This window comes from Syngnathus scovelli, chromosome 8 (assembly GCF_024217435.2).
Source record: "Syngnathus scovelli strain Florida chromosome 8, RoL_Ssco_1.2, whole genome shotgun sequence".
Lineage (NCBI taxonomy): Eukaryota > Metazoa > Chordata > Actinopteri > Syngnathiformes > Syngnathidae > Syngnathus > Syngnathus scovelli.
In genome coordinates, this window is record NC_090854.1 from 12,723,027 (window position 1) to 12,742,052 (window position 19,026).

General features: G+C 39.6%; 1 protein-coding gene across 1 annotated transcript; it reads left to right on the forward strand.

Moving 5' to 3' along the window:
• The first annotated feature begins 1,163 nt into the window (after positions 1 to 1,163).
• On the forward strand, positions 1,164 to 13,832 carry cckbrb (cholecystokinin B receptor b). Its single transcript, XM_049728672.1, has 5 exons — positions 1,164 to 1,537; positions 6,130 to 6,381; positions 7,131 to 7,392; positions 7,936 to 8,063; positions 9,358 to 13,832. Exons 1-5 carry the CDS (start codon positions 1,393 to 1,395, stop codon positions 9,900 to 9,902), a joined length of 1,332 nt encoding a protein of 443 aa, XP_049584629.1. The 5' UTR covers positions 1,164 to 1,392; the 3' UTR covers positions 9,903 to 13,832.
• The last annotated feature ends 5,194 nt before the right edge of the window (positions 13,833 to 19,026 follow it).

The following is a 19,026-nucleotide window of genomic DNA, read 5'->3' on the forward strand; positions in this document are numbered from 1 at the left end:
GTCCTCATCCAGATTGGCATCCTCCCATGACTTGTTTATCTGGGCTAAGTGGCTTGACACATGACCTAGCCGAGACAGCCAATTAAGCACAGGAGAAAAAAACGATTAGAGGTGCATAATGGGCCTCCTCCCTCACCACTTTTCCTGTCATTAAAAAAAAAATTCAGGCCAACCAGATGCTCCCCTGTTTTGCTCGAAAAACACAACACATTGGCCACCCAAATGTGCGGAGACAGTCCATTAAGTCATACTAACTTTAGAACCGCAACTACAAGATTCATGCAGAATCGATACGTCAATAATCAAGGTAGAAAACAGATTGCATTTTTGTCCGGTCAATAAGATTGCATGAGCATGCATCCCCAAAACAGGAAGCACAGCGACATTAATGGTGTTATATCACAACAGCACAGAGGCTCAGTGAGGTCAGGGCCAGTATGTACATTTGTTCATATCCTGCCGATGAAACTGGACAGACTGAAGCAAGTGATTGTGTAATTGACCCCCACCTGCTGGTAATGCTTATACTGTATGCAACTCTCATATTGACCGTTCAAAGGAAGAAGAGGGGTCACGTTATTTTTTTAGGTGTTTTTTTTTTTTCTCCCCCCCATCCTTGGTACTGACGACCCATCACTGCCTTTAGATTTTTCTTGGAAGGGTGCAAATTATAAATTAAATTTCATATTACTCTGTACTTGTGATATGTGCAATAACAATCAATAAATCTGATTTCTCTTTCTTTCCAGCATGCTACTCCTTACTGAAAGGAAACTCCTACTTCTAAAAAGAGAAGCAGTTACCGACTGTGGCCGCATGAGGGCAATAAAATGCATTTAATACTACAACAGTCACTTATAGCCAAACGGCCCAACAGACACTGACTGGAGCATCTGGAGTGATTTAACATGCATAGCCATCAATTATCATAACTTATGGCAATGCTTTTCCTTTTATGGGGCGCTCTATCTTGAGAAAATATATGGATCCTCAACTAGAAGGCTGTCGTGAAATTACCACGTGGGAATATGCGGCCCCTCTCTCTCTCTCTCTCTCTGTGTCCTACGTCTCTCACCCTCCTACGTCTCACGCTCCTACGTCTCTCACCCTCCCACGTCTCTCTCTCTCTCTCTCTCTCTCTCTCTATAAGTGTAATACGTCTCTCACCCTCCGTGAGATTCACTCGATGAGATGACATCGTAGCAGTTTGCAAGGCTCCCCCTTTCCTTTTCAACGCGCACCTAAAAGCAGCTGTAAAGAAAAGCTACTTTCTCCTCCATGCAATTGAGAACTTGCCAAGAACTACGGCATGGATGCAAGTGCGCGCGGCATCAATTTAGAATTTGAGGGCATATAACTTTTCACCAATACATGCAAGTTGATTGAAGAAGTATGGATTTGTTAGGGCTAAACGAGACGTTCGGCGAGTGTGCAATGTTGCGCGTTTTTTTGGCGCAGGGCGGGAGCGCCAACGCTTCAAACCGGAGTTGCGGCAACATCTCCATGCTGCTCACACCTCGCGGCGTGCAGCCAAAAGGTGAGAAAACACACTGAAGTTGATCAGATTTTTTTTTTTTTTTTTTTAATGGAGAAGACGTGGCACTGTGACGTTAACACTGTCAACCATTCAGTTCATGTAATGGTAGTTACTTATAGTATCAAACTTATTTGACCAGCTTTGAAATCAAATGTCAAGAATAAAAGTTTAATTTGTTCAATTATCGTTACTGCTAAAATGTTATTTTAGTGAGAGCCCTGGAAGTTGACAGACGATTTTATTTCACGGGCCACATGAAGTGATGTAACGAGCTGGATTTGGCCCCCGGGCCTTGACTTTGACACCTGTGGTTTACAGTGACCAGCCACAGCATGTAACCATTGCGCAACCCAGTACAATAGCATGGTTACATCTTGATCGACAGTGTGAATTGTACTAAGCGCTTTCTCAAATTTTTGGTTACACTGTACAGGAGTAAAACATCTTTAAAATCACATTAGTATAATTTCTGAAAGGAATATTGTTTCACTGATTATTTACATCACTAAACTGCATTCCAATATTTTTCAGTAGTTTATGCCGTCTTGTGATAGAAAAGAGACTAAATAAAGCACCTTCCATAGCTCAGCCACCTCATCAAACAATTCATGCTATTTTTATCCACCTCTTTAACTGACCCTTCTTAATTGTTTACTGATGAAGTGTGTGTGTGTGTGTGGGTGTGTCACTGCACAAAATGAAGAATCTTCATTAGGAGTGTCTGTTTACAAACAGTTTGCTAAACATGCTGTTGAGATTACCGATGCCCTTCTCAGACCTGTCTCACTGGTTCTTTACTCGACCGCCATCTTTAACAAGGGCTGGGATGCATTCTGTACAGCTGCCTGTCAATCGCAGCACTACAAGTCATTTAAAGGTGTGTTGCTGGCATGCCAAGCACATCGCCGCAATCCATAGGATGTTTTACATACATGGATGGCTGCATGGTGGTCATCTGACATGTTTGATTTTCAGGGTATGTGAGCATTTGGGAAAACAATTGAATACATAATATTGTCTCTTGATGAATACAGATGTTCTTTGATTGAGTGTCCGTTTGTCTGACTTTGGGCTCAAGAACACTTGATTTTTTAAAAATTTATTGTGGTTGATATACTGTAGCATGCACAAGCACCTTTGATTTCTTCAAGGGTTAGTTCTAGGCCCCCCTTTTATTTCCTTTTCCTGATTTTTTGGGTCTTTAATTGTGATTTTTTTTTTTGCTTTGACAACAGGCAAATTTATATGACTAAAAAAGATGAGTAATGGACATTCATTGTGATTTGGGAAGAAAAATGTCACCCTTTGTAATCAATCAACTATGACACATTTTTGAATCACGACGACAGCAGTAAAAAAAACCAGCGCATTCTTGTAACGTCAGATTTCTATAAGAATATAACGCTCTCACTTCATAGTAAATTCATAAAATATCCAGTGAGTGTATGACATTCAATAAAAACTTGAGTTTTCCCTCAGGCACCATACCGCGAAGTCAAGAGAATATCAGACCCAACATAGCTGCTGTCCGCGTTCGTAGTCACCCACGAAATGATGCCGCACCGGCTCATGGCCACCAGTGTCTTTTCTGGGTCCATTACGCACAAGGTCTGCATTTATGGAGATTACCGACGCGAGGTGAAGTCAAGATTAGCATTGTGACGCATGCATTTATCTCCAGACCCGTCAATACGTCCTGTCACTGAGCACCTTTAAAAAAAACTCCCTTCCATTTCTTTGAATTGTTCCTATATTTACCCACCTGAGAGTCTTTTTTTTTTTTTCTAACAGAGGGGTGCAGGTGTTTTGAAGGCACACATCCAACTAGCACAATGAAGATTATTTCACACTCCGGCAGTTGTTCAGACATCAACTGAAGTGGTTTGGCTGAATCGCTGTCTTGTTGAGTGCAGACGAATGAGAAGGTCTTTAGCGAGTCAATGAAAATGTTGATGAGCTATCCAGGATGAGGGCTGATTGCAATTCATCATGCATCAACGGGAGGGCATTACGGGGGTGATGAGAAAGGGGGGGAAATAAATGGCGTGGAGAAAAAGTCACTTTCACACTATTGACCTCAAAATCCTCAATTGGAGCATTTCATGCAATCCCTGTGCCTGCGTGCGTCTGTGTCATGGCACATATGAAATGTGGCACAGAACAGTCACAATATCGGCGGTTTATTGTTAGCTGAGAAAATTTCAAGTTTGTTTGCCATACATGAGATGTTAGCATCATAGTTAACCGAAATATTAAAAACTGTAATGATCATTGTTCTGTAAAAATGATAGTCTTTGTAAAGGCAAATATTTGCTACATCTCCTGTGCTGGATCTCATTAGACTATGCAAGTGCAACTATTGTTTTCAATTAGAAGCGGTGCAAGAAGGTTCACCCAGTAGCAGCAGTATGTCACCGCATTGAGGTTTTCATCAACTGTTGTGGCTTGCGGTTGATCTTAGTGACACAGCTGAGGTGACATTTGCAGCGCCGGATAAGACACTCACGCTGACATTTACCAATACCTCCGCCTTACAGGAGCAAGGGCAGATTTATTATTTTATTCCTGATAGCCACGTTGACACAAGAGCCAACCGCACCAGAAAGTGTCGTGCTGCATACATAGCAGACACGTGGGGAGAACATATTTCATAGTCCATAAAATGTCAGATTTGTTGAATGAGAAATGCTGATTAAATGTTAAATATTCATGGGCAGACAATGAACTCTGCCACCAGTTAAATGCGTGTCTAATAAAAATCTCTGCACACAATTAATCTTGGTTTAGATGAAAATAAGAAAAGTCGATGGCGTTGAGTCGTTTTATTTTCATGGTGGAGGTTCATTCATAATTTGAACATAATAACATAAAACAAAGAGCTACAAATGAAAACATTTACCACACAGCCTCTTCTAGTCAACGGAGATGACTATGCCCGAGAGGTTTGGTATATTTTGCCAGTTAAACAACAGATTAAAATTATTCAAATAATGAAATAGAAAGTTTCAATCGAGCGTGCATTTGTTTTTTAGTCAAAAACTACTTGCTTGCATAGTAAACAATATAATCCCACCCATCCATCTTCTATAACACTTATTTTTATTAAGGTAAACACAATCTAGGGTCGAACATGGGCGACACGCCAACATCATTATGACATAATTAGCCTTGTGCTTGTTGTTTGCACAGTAAAGAATAAAACAATGCGCCAGTGAATGCAGCAAATACACAATGTTATTTATTCCACCATCTTTGAGCAGAGGAGCGATTGAGAATTTCCTGAGCCACCTATTCATGTAAATGTGCTGAAGGAGTTATCAACAGCCAGGCGGCACACAAGGAAGCTAATTGGCTTCGATTAGGTAGAAGCCCGGGCAGCATATTTTGTTCAGTATGGCGGAAAGAGAACCTAATGAAGCAACATATTTTCTATCCAATCACCTGCCGGCACATTTTTTCATACTGTTCAAGCATGCAGAAAAAAAAAAAAAAAAGACGAAGGCCAAGCAGGTTTTTAGTTGCTGCCGATCACCAAGCAGCCATATGTTCCACCACCGGCATAAAATTAATTACGGGTGGCTACTTTGTGGACACAACGTCATGGGAGAATACAAATAATCCAAATTCTTAAAGATAACTTAGACGGTACTTTGTCAACAACATTGATTGTCTGCATATACTAATAGCGAGTGGCACTATCAGTGAGTCCAAATTTTCTCTTGCTGATGTCTTCAAAAAGCTTGACCTGGACCTGAATGTTTTTTGATAAGCAAACTGCCCAGCCTCCACCATCTGTGCATTTCACATACAATTTACACCTCATGCAGTTAAGAGAGGAAACGTGGTTGTTATTCATGTGTGTGTTTTGCTTTGCTGCTACTGCCCCTCAAGGAACAATTTTAAGAGGACAATTCAGTTTCCGAGAATTAATCAATGAGGATTTAATTACCTCTCAATCTTAACAAACGTGACATCCTTGTTGGACGAGCCTACTTTGGCACAAGCGTGTTTTAATTCCCACAAATGTGTCATGTAATGGACAAAAAAACCTCTCCTGGGTATGAGGACAGAGATAAGAAACGGTTTATTTTTTTGTGTATTCAGGCTCGCTTACTTTTGGTTGCACATACTGCTCTACATTTTGGTGATGACATAAGCCCCCCTCAACCCCACCCACCACTACGACTGGGTGCACTCGGGTGCCTCTGAGCCTCACAAAGTAGCAGCGGTTGGCTACCTTGTGGAAAAATAAGTCTTGTATGAAAGCAGGGGGTGAAGTGAAGATAACAGTGAGTGCAGAATACTGAACATGACTTGATGCTCCATGATATTATATTTTTTATAAAATATATATATATATATAGTAAATATATATGTAAAAACCCACACCCATAATAATAATATTATTATTAATAATAATGATAATAATAATAATAATAATATAAAACTCGCACCTCAAATATAAATACAAATATAATATTTTTCTCAATTAAACAATCCTTTGCTTTAATTGATGCCCCGAATCATCATTTGAAGGTCAGTGTTGAAAAAGCTGAAGTCATACCTCTTGTGTGTGTGTTTGTATGCATTAGATGACAACCACACGTTGACGATCCTGATGTACTCGCTCATCTTCTTCTTGAGCGTGTTTGGAAACCTGCTGATCATCGTGGTGCTGACGGTCAACAAGCGCATGCGGACCGTCACCAACTCTTTCCTGCTGTCGCTGGCTGTCAGCGATCTGATGATGGCCGTATTCTGTATGCCCTTCACCCTCATCCCCAGCATCTTGAAGGACTTCATCTTTGGCGCAATCATGTGCAAGATAGTGGCCTACCTCATGGGTGAGAGGGGTTAAGGGAATAGGGGAAAAGATGAAAAAAAAACATATTATACAGTGAGGGTGAATAATTATTTGATCCACTGCTGAATTTTAGTCACTTTGCAAGAAATTAACAATATTTTCTATTGTTGCTTAATGATTACAGTTAAAAATATATCAATTTCTTCCTTCCCAAAGAACATAAGCAGAAAACAAGTGTTACTTGCAAATTATTCCAATGTAATTTATATGATCGGATTAGAAATTTTGAAATATTTAGATCCTTATTCCGTTTTTTTTAAAAAACGGAATATGAGCACACGTATAATTTTTTTTGTGGGCCTTTATATGGCCTTGCACAATTGGAATAATTCCGCTATTTAGGAGTGGAAGAAAAAGTTGTGCCACTGCCCTCTACCAATTTCTCGTGGGCGAGTTGACAACACACTTCACCTGTGACTAACACATCCAAACACACATTCACAGTGTGCATATTGAAGTACGCGAATAAGAGGTAAAGAGTAATTTCCCGTCTGGTCTTGTCAGGAGGGAAAAGGCAGATGGGATCAGTGTCTGAGGCCAACATGATTTCCTCTTCTACAGATATCTGTGTTCCTGCCTCTCCGTCTTGTTTTGTTTTGTTCGTCACTGGTTCTGTTGTCACTTTCATTGCAGATATCATGAAGGTGCTTTTTACAATGGACCAAAATCCAGCAATGATAAGCACCAATGGGTGCTGTGTTTTTAAATAACATTTTGTGTTGTCAACAGGTATATCAGTGAGCATCACTACCTTTGGCCTGGTTGCCATAGCGATTGAGCGCTACAGCGCCATCTGTAACCCTCTGAAGTCCCGGGTGTGGCAAACTCGTTCCCATGCTTATCGAGTAATTGCCGCCACATGGCTGATGGCGCTCATCGTCATGATCCCGTATCCGGTGGTGAGTCAACTGGACTCCTTTCCAGGGCGCAACAACACCACTGCCCATATGTGTCGTCCCAAATGGCCCATCGCCATGGCCGAGCAATCCTGGTGAGTTCAGCTGCAAAAATCTGCAAAATCAATCAATCAATCATCATTCTTATATTTGTATTGTAAGCAGGTGAATACGTTTGTATAAAAAATTGCTACTGTGAAATACAAAGTAAATAAGATATTTTCATTAAGTACCCATAAAAGAAAAAAAACAAAGAGGTTACTCATTCAGGCTGGGCCTTTGATGGAAACTCAACGAAATCAGAATGCAAAGCCCGCCATTATGCGTGTTGCAGGGAGTGCGCATCCGCCTCCAAACAAGCTTCAGTACTTATTTCATGTCAGATTGTCATCTTTGTTTGGATTTCAAAGGGAAAAAGTCACTTTGGGGGAACAGGTCAATATTATGCTTTCATTTTGCAGCAGATGACATTTTTATCAAGATGATTTTGATGTGCTTTCAAGAACGCTTTCATATTCCACGTTCCCAGATCTGTCTGCTGGGTACAAACACTTTTGTGGGTACCTGCGTCTGTCGTGGTGTCGACCTCTCTGATGCAAGTGAGAAAATTGCATTGATTGTCTCCCTCTGCCTTTAAGGTACGTCCTGCTGCTGCTTATGCTCTTTGCCATTCCTGGGGTGGTGATGAGTGTGGCCTATGGACTCATCTCCAGGGAGCTTTACAGAGGAATCCAATTTGAGATGGGCCACAAAAAAGATTCTACAGGTGAGGACATACACAATCCAGGTGATGGAAAGTTATTTTCCTTGAGGGCAATATGGCTGTCAGGGAGAATGAGCGAATGTAGGATTATGTGCTATAGGTACGATGTTCAAAATGTTGCTTCAGTATTACTATGACAACCAATAAAAAAATGGACGTACCAGTGAAGACTGTCAGTTGGACTTGGGAGTTGCAAAAGTTATACTCTTTGAAGCATAAAGGTAAATGCACACAACATTTTGGAGCGTTCAACTCCATAGATATTTGACATATATGATGATATGTTAGATGGCCTCATCAGGAAGTCGACTGGTGCAATTCCATACACAATATACAATAATAATAATAACGATACTACTATTTATGACGACACCACGAGCCTTCCATTTCCTTTTTCGGTTGGGTGCCACTATAGCCAAAATAATAAGCACATATTTAAAGGAGTACCTTAGGGACAGTGGCTGAGCTTTTATATTGGACCTCATTTAATTAGCAATCACTCTGCATGATTTATTTATTTTTTTTTGCCAAAATGAATCAAATTATGACTGTAAGGATTTTATTAGAGGCATCACTGTTATGTGGATGATGAGATGCTATATGTAACTGTCAGTGTACTGACAAAAGGGTCTGAGATTGAGAGTAGACTAGAGGAGAATGTCAGAGGATGGAATTGGTTGGCTGCAGGCATGAACGTCTCCATCTGTTCAGCCATATATATATATATGATAGGACGTTAATGGAAAATAACTGAGGCAAATTTTTGGGATTTTCAAATTTTTGCAGCTGCACGTTATTTAAATTAACATTCCCCTCGCAAAATCTATTTGTGTACCAAAGTTGTATTGCTCATGTACATTCAGTACCATTTTAGATTCTATGCTTATTATAAACAACATGATGAGCACATCTCCCTCAGAGATTTGAGATCCTCACTTATGGGGCGTATGACTTGCGACGTTCCGCGGTCTCTAATCAAATATGTCATTGTATCAATAATTATTCAATTTCCTCACGGAGATGGTTAAGTGAGTTAATCTGAACATTTCTCATCTGAGCACTGTGGAATGAAAACAAAAATAGCCACCATGCTGCAGGGCAGCACACAATTTCATCTAGTCTAGTGGTCTTAGTCACTGGCAAACATAATCAAATATGTTTTCGCACTGTGGAGCTTTGATGGTAACCAGGGCAACGGTAGGCAGACATTGTAGAAAAAGAATGGAAAAATGCAAAAAAGATTTACATTGTTACATTGTTTTCTAAGGAGTTCTTTATTTTTTGCTGTTCAACACAGATGCGAAGAACGGCTTGACTGCAACAGTGTCGTGCGGCAGCGATGACGGCGATGGCTGCTACGTCAACGTCCAGCGTCCCTACTCATTGGAAATGTCCTCAATGTCCGCCTCGGTCAAGACGCCCAAGGCCGACCGGCCACGCAGCAACACATCGGAAGCCAAGCTGGAAGCCAAGAAGCGAGTCATCCGCATGCTGGTGGTGATCGTGGTCCTCTTCTTTCTGTGCTGGATGCCTTTGTACTGCGCAAACACTTGGCGAGCATTTGACGACAATTCGGCCAAAAAAGCCCTCTCCGGCACACCCATCGCCTTTATCCATTTGCTGAGCTACACCTCCACCTGCGTCAACCCCATCATCTACTGCTTCATGAACACCCGTTTCCGGAAGGCTCTGCTCGCTACATTCTCCTGCTGCGCCACCCCTTTCCGTCGCCATCGTTCCCGTGGGCTGAGGGACAACGAGGAGGACGCTATGGCCATGGGACCATCCATGTCCAAGTTTAGTTACACAACGGTCAGCACCATGGGAACCTGCTGTGGCTGATGGAGGAAGTGCCTGTCTGGACCAGACAGTTCCCAGGACAACATGGTATACAACATCTACTTTGTTTAGGCCAAACAGTTGGCATCATGTAGCGATATAGTATCTTAATTCCATAATTGTGAGAAAATAAATCGTCGTATTAAAAATCCCAGTGTCTAAATGAACAGTGTATACATCAAATAAAACACAAAAAGGGAAAGCGCTGGCTTAGGTTTTAAATCAGAGCTGTACAAATTACAGCGTGGGCGACATATGCAGCCAGCTGTCATATCCCAAAATGAACTGACACTGATTTCATACATAGCTTTTTTAGATTTGCCAAAAAACTAAGAAACGATTTAGAAGTGAAATAGTAATGAACAAGTTTATTCTTAATGCCCAAATGAATAAATATAGGCATAAATTAAAATACTTTCTGCTCCATGTGAAGGTCAGTTTGGTACTGATTCCTCTGGTTTTGATTCTGTATGTGGAGACTGCTTAGTACAGGGGCAGATATAGAATGGAAGGTCACACCCCAATTTTATAAACGCTATTCATAAACATTATATGTAAAGGCATACATATAATTGGTGAGCATATCTTTAACTACGCCAATATGCTATTGTGACCGATAGTCATTCAACTGCCTTGTGGAATAAGTGCCTGCTTGTTAATGTCCTTGTCAGTACTTAGTCTTGAGGTGCGTTGATGTAGATTTAAAAAAAAAAATGAAGAAAGTTTAAACAATAAGACATGGAATCTGCAACTGTGATCTGGAGAGATCAACTTCAGCAAATGATTGAAAACACCCTTTAGTATTAAACAAGGAAGTGAAGAAACCAACAGTACAGTACTACTTTGACAGCAAACTAGTTGAGCGAATCAACAGCGCCTCTGCTGGTTGATCCAACGAGTGCACTCCATTTACCCTCAATTGCTTCAGAGCCCACTTAATCACTAAATCCACAAAATTGTTGATTAATTAGTAGATTATTACTCACATCCTTAATTGCAATAGCCTAGTCTAATCACCATCAGGCTCATGCCTGCCAAAATCTCTGCACCGATGATAAAAATAATTGTGGGTCAATTTGTACTTTCTTAATCTTTTACAAGTAATTGATGATCAAATTATTGATGTGATATATATATTTGGTTATTATTTTGGTGCTGGCTAATGTAGCGTTAGGACTGGCACATGGCTACTGATTAATTTGAAGGCCAATCAGTTTAATTTGCATTTCTAAAACAACAAATTTGCCCAAATTACCTTTAATAATGCTTTTTTTTTCATGTTCTTATTAATAACAATTGTTAAATCTGAAGACACTGTTAATGATTTTTCACAATAAGAAGAAAAACGTCAATGTGCACCCCGTGGTTGTGACTTCTGATAACGACTAATTTTGTTTTTCCCCGTAACAGCAAATTGGCAGGCGCCTTCAATACTTAACAGTGGCACCAAGGGTATTATGTAATTATTTGTACATAAGTTCAGGCACTTTTCAGAGACTCCATATCCCTGCAGAACTAATGTGCCAGCTTCATCATTACTGCCAGAATAATGTCTGTCTAACATGACTTTCATTGTTATCACTAATACATGCTGATGGCTCCACGATTGTTGCTAGGAGTATAAACTACTTGTGAAAGGAATCACGGGTTAAGAGGGCATTGTAATGGAAAATACATTGTGTGCATATGTGTTTACTGTATATAGAAAACTATAGGAATTTAATAGCGACTGTGTTTATGACTGACACTTAGAAAGCTTTTTTTTTTTTTCTTCAGAGAGCTTCGTGAGAATAATTTCCCTGCGGTGTCACAAAAGGTTGTTGACAGACATGCCGGCTCATCATCTTGCCACTTATAATGACATCAACTTATTAAATTTAGTGTAGCAAATAGTGTCATTCATTTTCCTTCCATAGTGAAATCCATATTGTACTAGTATAAGACATGCTGTGATTTGAAGCCAATGCAACGCAATACATTGAGTTGGGCATGTTCATCTATCCCTTTTTTGAAAAACCAGCTATTGATTTGGTACTGGGCCGCATCGGCAGACTAAAAATAGAAATGATTTTCCTTTTTTTATTTTCCAAATATGTTTTCCAATGGGAAAATATACATCAGCACACCCAAATGAGGATAAGCGATCTAAAAAAATGGATGGATGATGCTCTTCTAATACTAATCAGTCATGTGGCAATGAGTTGGCCTTTAATGGAGTGGCAAGTCATTATTATGCTGTTGGTTAAAGCCGACCTTCGTTTCTGTGAGGACCACACCAAATGATTGATTTCCCACTCCAAGTTTCTGATCACCAGGCTTGATGAGAGCAATTGTTCCTTTTAACATTTTGTACCCCACTCCTCTGGGAAAGACCGCATACTTTGCGGAAAAGTGTCACTGACAAATGAAACAGGTGCTGTTTGGAGAAATATTGCAAGTGGATGATAAAGATGCTGTCTAAGCAAGGAAAAAGAAGAGCAAAATTACATTTGCAGTCTGAGTTCTAATTCTAATATTTGCGGATTAAAAAAATACCCCAAGCATTATTGCCCCAAGTGCAAGCAGCCCTAAAATATAATTTATGGTTTGAGGTCCTAAATCAAGTGTTTATAATATGAATTGAAAACAAAATTCTTCTTGGCTTATCATTTAAAAGCAATTTGGAAAAGCACCTCTGGTTTGAATAAAATAACGCTTGGAGCAATGTTAGGAAACAAAAAAATCACAACAACCAGACTTCAAACTTAAAAAAAAAATTGAAGAGGAAAATTCACCACTATTTAGGCTGTAGCAAACAATAATGCAAACAATAATAAAAAACACTACTAAAAATAATAATAATAAAGTGTAGGAGAAGGCATAATGTATGTAAAATGGAGGACGGCCATAACATGCCGTTTTCGCTGCGTTTTGGACGACAGCTAAAGTACTAACTTTAGAGTATAGTGCTAATTTATATTTTTCATTAACATAGATATATGAGGAGAATCTTTTATTAAAGCTGTAATATTTTCTCTAGGAGGATGGATGGAGGATCTCAACCATACTGCTGTACAGACAATTTCATTCACGTGGTGCGTCGTAATACCATGAAGATTAAAGGCCGCGTCTTATGAGAGTCACGCATTCGGGCATTGTTTAAATGTACACCGTCTCCGAGGCGGATTTGAGATTAGAGTGACAAGCTTACAGCAAATGTCAACAAGAATACACGGTGACACGAGAGCTTTTCATGCACGAATAACATGCGTTGCTGCTCATCTGTCTTTGGTATAATAAACACAATACAACTTGAAATTCTCTTGTAGGTACGTAATGCATTCTCTTGTTTTGTGACGCTGTGTGAAGGAAGTGTTTTAGCGATAGTGCGCCATGTTTCTAAGCAGCTTGTTACTGCCGAAGGCGACATGAAGAATGAGGGAGGGGCACACTTATGTCCACTTGAATTGTCCAGCTTGGCAGGCCACTCTTGCATTAAATGTCGCTTGATTGTACGCTGTCAGTATTTTCTCTAATCCCTAATGTATTTATATGGGTCAGTGTTGTTTGGGGACCAAATGGCAAATTTGCTTTAGGCTTTGACATGACATCACATCATGGTAACACAGCAGAGATTTATGTGACTGTTGTCTTTTCTGGAACGGAGTGACATTGTGAAAAGTGTGCTTTATTGTGACAACTGTCTACAAATGCTCAAAGCATCTTTGTGCAACTGTAAGGCCTTTTGTGTTTACTTGTGCTTGGATTGTAATCGGAATTATAGTCTGAGGTTACATGGAGGGGGTACAACGAATCTACCTCTGTGAACAAATAAGGAAAGGAAATCCCTCAACAAACTGTATTCAACAATAAGAATGTTGTACCGAAGTGAGTTTTTTTCTCTGCCGCTGCTTGTTTGTGTAAGATTTAAAATAAAGTCACATTAAACTATCATCTACCCTTTCCTTAATATCTACTTCTGTTGAACAATATGGATTTTTTTTTTCAACTAAGATGATTTTTTTATTTCCTTGAATCACAAATCACAAGTATCAAAAAAATGCCATTTTAAATATGGACAACAAATATCCATACGTGCAAAATACATGTCCATCCATCCATTTTCTGAAACGCTTAGTCCCCACGGGGGTCGCGGGCGTGCTGGAGCCTATCCCAGCCGTCATCGGGCAGTAGGCGGGGGACACCCTGAACCGGTTGCCAGCCAATTGCAGGGCACACAGACACAGACAACCAATCGCACTCACACTCACACAAGGGACAATTTGGAGTCTTCAATCGGCCTACTAAGCATGTTTTTGGAATGTGGGAGGAAACCGGAGTGCCCGGAGAAAACCCACGCGGGCCCGGGGAGAACATGCAAACTCCACACAGGGAGGGCCGGAGGTGGAATCGAACCCGCACCCTCCTAACTGTGAGGCGGACGTGCTACCCAGTGCCCCACCGAGCCGCCTGCAAAATACATGTGCTTAATAGAATTCAATATTTTATAATACATTTAAAAATGTATGTATAAAATATTCACTATTCAACAATTTAGGAGGCATCACATTTTTAATCCCCCAAATTCTACAAAAAACAAACGAAAAAAAAAACAAACAAACTGGTAAACTTCTATTATATTGCACATTTTCCCCCAAAATGAAAAAAAATACGATATATAAAATATGTATATACATATAAAATACATATCAATGTATATAATATATATTAATAATACTACTAATAATAATAATTACTAATAATATATATAATTGATATTTTTATATATATATATATATATATATATATATGTATATTTTTTAAGTTTGATTCAAACTGTTCCCTTTGAAAATAGAATTGCAAGTTAAACCCGAAAGAATGATGATCAACTCTTGTTTGAATCATGATTCTTTAACAAAAAGCTAAAATGCCAGAGGAGTAGCACAAAAGCACCAACTAATGGAGCGGATGGAAAACATGCCGTTGGAATCATTAACTTGACCTTCCAGTGACAAGCTGACACGTGTTTGACATTTTAATTGTGACAGATAAGAGTGACCATGAAGAGGTGATCATCTCCAAGCGCTGCAGATCATTTAGACGCTCAGGCTGAGCATAATGGACGACTATTGATTAAAGTGTGTACTTGTTATTAATACTAAGGCTCCGATGGGGATTAGAGCGTCCTCCCCACACTCTGTATGGACGAGGGTTCGGCCCAGATCCATGGAGGATTTCATCATCCTTACAAGTGAATAATGATCAACGCACACTTTTATTAGTAGCAAGTAAAGCAATTGTTTTAAATTGCGCTGCTGTCAGTGACATTTCTTTGCTGACAATAAGCCTTTTGACAGATTGATAAGGTTGAACCTCAATGCTGTAAGGTTTTTTAGGGTCTCGGAACATGGCTTGTTTGGCAAACGTCATACAAAGTGCATTCATGAAGATTGCTTCTACTCGCCCCGTCATTCAGACTGACTGACAACATTGTCACGTTCATATTGAAAGGCAGACAAAGCATGACAGCGGAGAGATGCACGCTGTCGCACTTGTCCTCTCTTCTGTTGTATTGGAATAATCTAATGCACTGAAAAAAAATCACGATTTGGGTGTTTGGGATTGACGGAATCTGAAGAGCACAACTTTTGTTTCTGTGATGAAGGGCTATATAAATAAATTTGACTTAACTCTATTTTGTTCAGTCATTTTCTTTTAAAAATACAAGCTTTAATAATCTTTTCTTAAAAAGGGCGCACAGTTCTGAAATTATCAAATAAACAACAGCAGTGACCGAGAGGAGAAAAAATACAAGTTTTTTCAAGGACAAAGAAGCCCAAAATAGAAAGAGAGTAAGGGCAGTTTGGGATGATTTTCTTTCAGTAGAGCACTTACTAAACGAACGCATTCATTTAATTTAATCGATACCTGTCACTTAGCAACTGACTACATATATTCTCTCTACTCTCTCTCTCTCTCTCTCTCTCTCTCTCTCTCTCTCTCTATATATATGCACACGCACGCACACAAACAAATATATAAATATATATAGTAGAACAAAAGCAAAATTACTAAATTTTTTGTCTCACAACTGCAGATCGGAGCAATAATATGGTGAACAGAAAGTGGAAGCTAAGACCAAAGTTGCTTGCTTGTAGTAGATGAAAAATAACCTAACACAAAATTTCACACAAAGCTTGTAACGAGTTTTTAAATTGTTAAAATGACTGTTCATGGATAAAATTAATATCCATGTTCATCTCTGAAGAAATATATGTAAAAGTCCTTTTAAATGTGGAAAAAGGCTGTGGATGAGGGAAACTGTGGAACTGTTTTTTTTCTTTTAAATCTTTTTTGTCTCAGAGAGGAATTTCAAAGCACAGACTCTGGAGCTGCGGGGTAAGGGTGGGGGTGGCGCACTAGCCATTTTATCTTCTCTGACGTGAGGCACATGCAGCGTTCCACCGTGTTGTAAAAAATGTATGATTCCCGCCTTGTGGGAATGGTTTGGGGAAGATTTTGCTGTTCATGCTGTGCACACCAGAAAGGTCCATAAAGGCAAGATGGATGATAGTGACCAATAACATATTTTCACTTCCTGGTGGTGGTACCCTGATGCTTTAGTCCACAGTGTATGACATATCTTGGAACAATTTATTACAATGACTTATGAAATGCACAACAAACATGTTTGTGAGTGTGCAGTCACGTACGCAGAGTCACGATCACATTTAAATCGTTTTTTTTTTTTAGTAATGTCACCTGGGCAACGGTCCTTAATGACTGATGATGGGTACAGAGGAGAGGAAGAGGCAAAATGAGCTTCATCCTCTCTGACTACGCAGAACTGAATTCTAATTTGTTCATTAAACTATGAAGTTTTTTCAGCCATGGGAAATTAGCGGTTAATTTCAAACAGAGCAAAACACGCACAAAGCTCACAAATGGAGGGAATACAGAAAATTACAATTATTGCGACGGGAATATCAGCACAAGAAGTCTGCATATTATGGGCCACATTTTTTGCCGTAATTTCGAAAGGGTCATTATTGTTATTTTCACTATTATATGTTATTTTCATAACTCTCACTATTATATATGCAGGCTTTTTACTTATTGCTACTATTTTACAACTGACTTCAAGTGAAGGAATCTCTACTACATGCTGCATTTAAATGAAATATTGAACAAATTTCCTCGATCCAAGGTGTTAAATCGTGATTAATTATCGAAGACTTGATTCGTATAATTAACATTGAGATTGGAAGAATCACCGAATGTCTGTCTAGTGTCGTATTGACAAAAAAAAAAGTATAATGCTGCTCGGAAGCGTCAGATTTGCATAGCTGGCAATTAATTTGCAGTCAACAAGACCGACAGCGCCTTTGCTAGTTGCAGCCAAGTGGTTAGTCCTGATCGCTCCAGACAGAATTAATCATTTACACAGACTACTTCGCTCAATTGAGCGACATCTGGGTTGAAATTTGTTCTCTAACCAATTATACACCTTCTGCTCCAAAATGTGAGTCACATAGTCAAGGGAACTAAATCATCAGCATACATTCTCAATATTCAACGATGATTTATGAAATGCGAATACACATTTGATGATCTCAATGCATAGTCACAGCCAAGGCTGTCCCAAATGCGTAAAGGCATACCTTGTGTTACTCGACACAGATGTCTCTCAGCTTGGGGCACATCGACCTTTGCTTAACCTCTTTGGTCTTCATCTCATGCGACGTCTCCTCAGAGGTGTGCTCAGAGGACCCCATGACCCCCTGGGCTGTGTTCCCAGTTTTGCTGGTGTTGACAACACAGCATGTCCAATCTATCAGCACTAATTGTTTGCTTTCCCTCAGCACCACTCTCTGGATAAAGAATCAAGCAAGGAATCAAACAAGTCACGTATTATGAAAGGCATTCAAAGAGAAGAGGATTTTTAGGTCCTTTTTATGTTTAGTTAATTTGGAGCCAGGATTGGTTTCACTTTCGCTTGGGTGTCCTTGCATTATTGTCAAAGCACAGCATCAGAGTGTGGTGACATGGCTGAAAAAACGTAAGCAATGAAAATGAACTTGCCTGGTTTTTGTCATCATATGGCTTCAAATATTGCAACAAGTGCAACGAATGAGGTATCCGGCGGGGGATTAGGAGATAATGAAAACAAAGATGACCGGAAAACGACATTACAGTGGAACCTCTGCCCGTCAAACAAATCGCTTACGCTAAATTAAATCAGTGGCTTTGTAAAATCGATTATAAGGATCAATTTCCATTTTAAATATGTTGTTGGTATTTTGATGAAGCATTGAAGTCATTTCATTTGATCTGCCCTGGCCTTATGATATATAGTTACTCAGACATCTAAAATTGCACAGATTTCTTTGGGTCATATATTTATGACCAATTATCTCAATTAGTTTTATTTAAATTAATTTTATAATTATTACTTTATTTAAATTAGTCCATTTTAAGCTTCCAATGTATTGTATTAATAGTATTTAACTAATATCAAAGGCAAGGAAGAAGCAGCCAAGTGCTTTTTGCCCTTCCAGCTGTTGGGGTTTGCATGCATCCATAGCTAGCCCTTCCTTTCCTTCACATCCACTCATGGTTTGTGTTTCATGAGCCAGCTCTGGCTAAAACGGATCCAACATTCATCGCCGGTGGGGAGGCATGTCACGGATGATATGCAGAGCAAACATAATTCCCTGCCAGACTCCTTGCTTTTAAATCCTAGTGGAAGGAACAAGTGCCAAAAACAGGACACAAAGTGACCGTACATTTGCTGAATACATCTCAAAATTGGGTGAGGCATTTGCGGATTTTTAAAGCGCAACAAAACTGCGTGTTTGAGTATGAAAACAAACACAAGTGGGGACTCCATATTCAGGATTAGTGTTTCCAGAAACAGGTTGCATGACCCACACCACAACAATTCATCCTAATTCACGAGCAGATGTGACACAAGACCACCCACGGAAAGAAAAGGTGAAGAAAAGCAAAGTCATTTTGATTAAAAATGTTGATACTCTTGTTGACAAAGCACTCTTAAGGAAATGGAGATGATATTTGAAGGTGTTCCAGGTGATAGATGCCCCTGCACCTGCCGTGGAGATTTACTGTAACACAACCTCACGCCTTG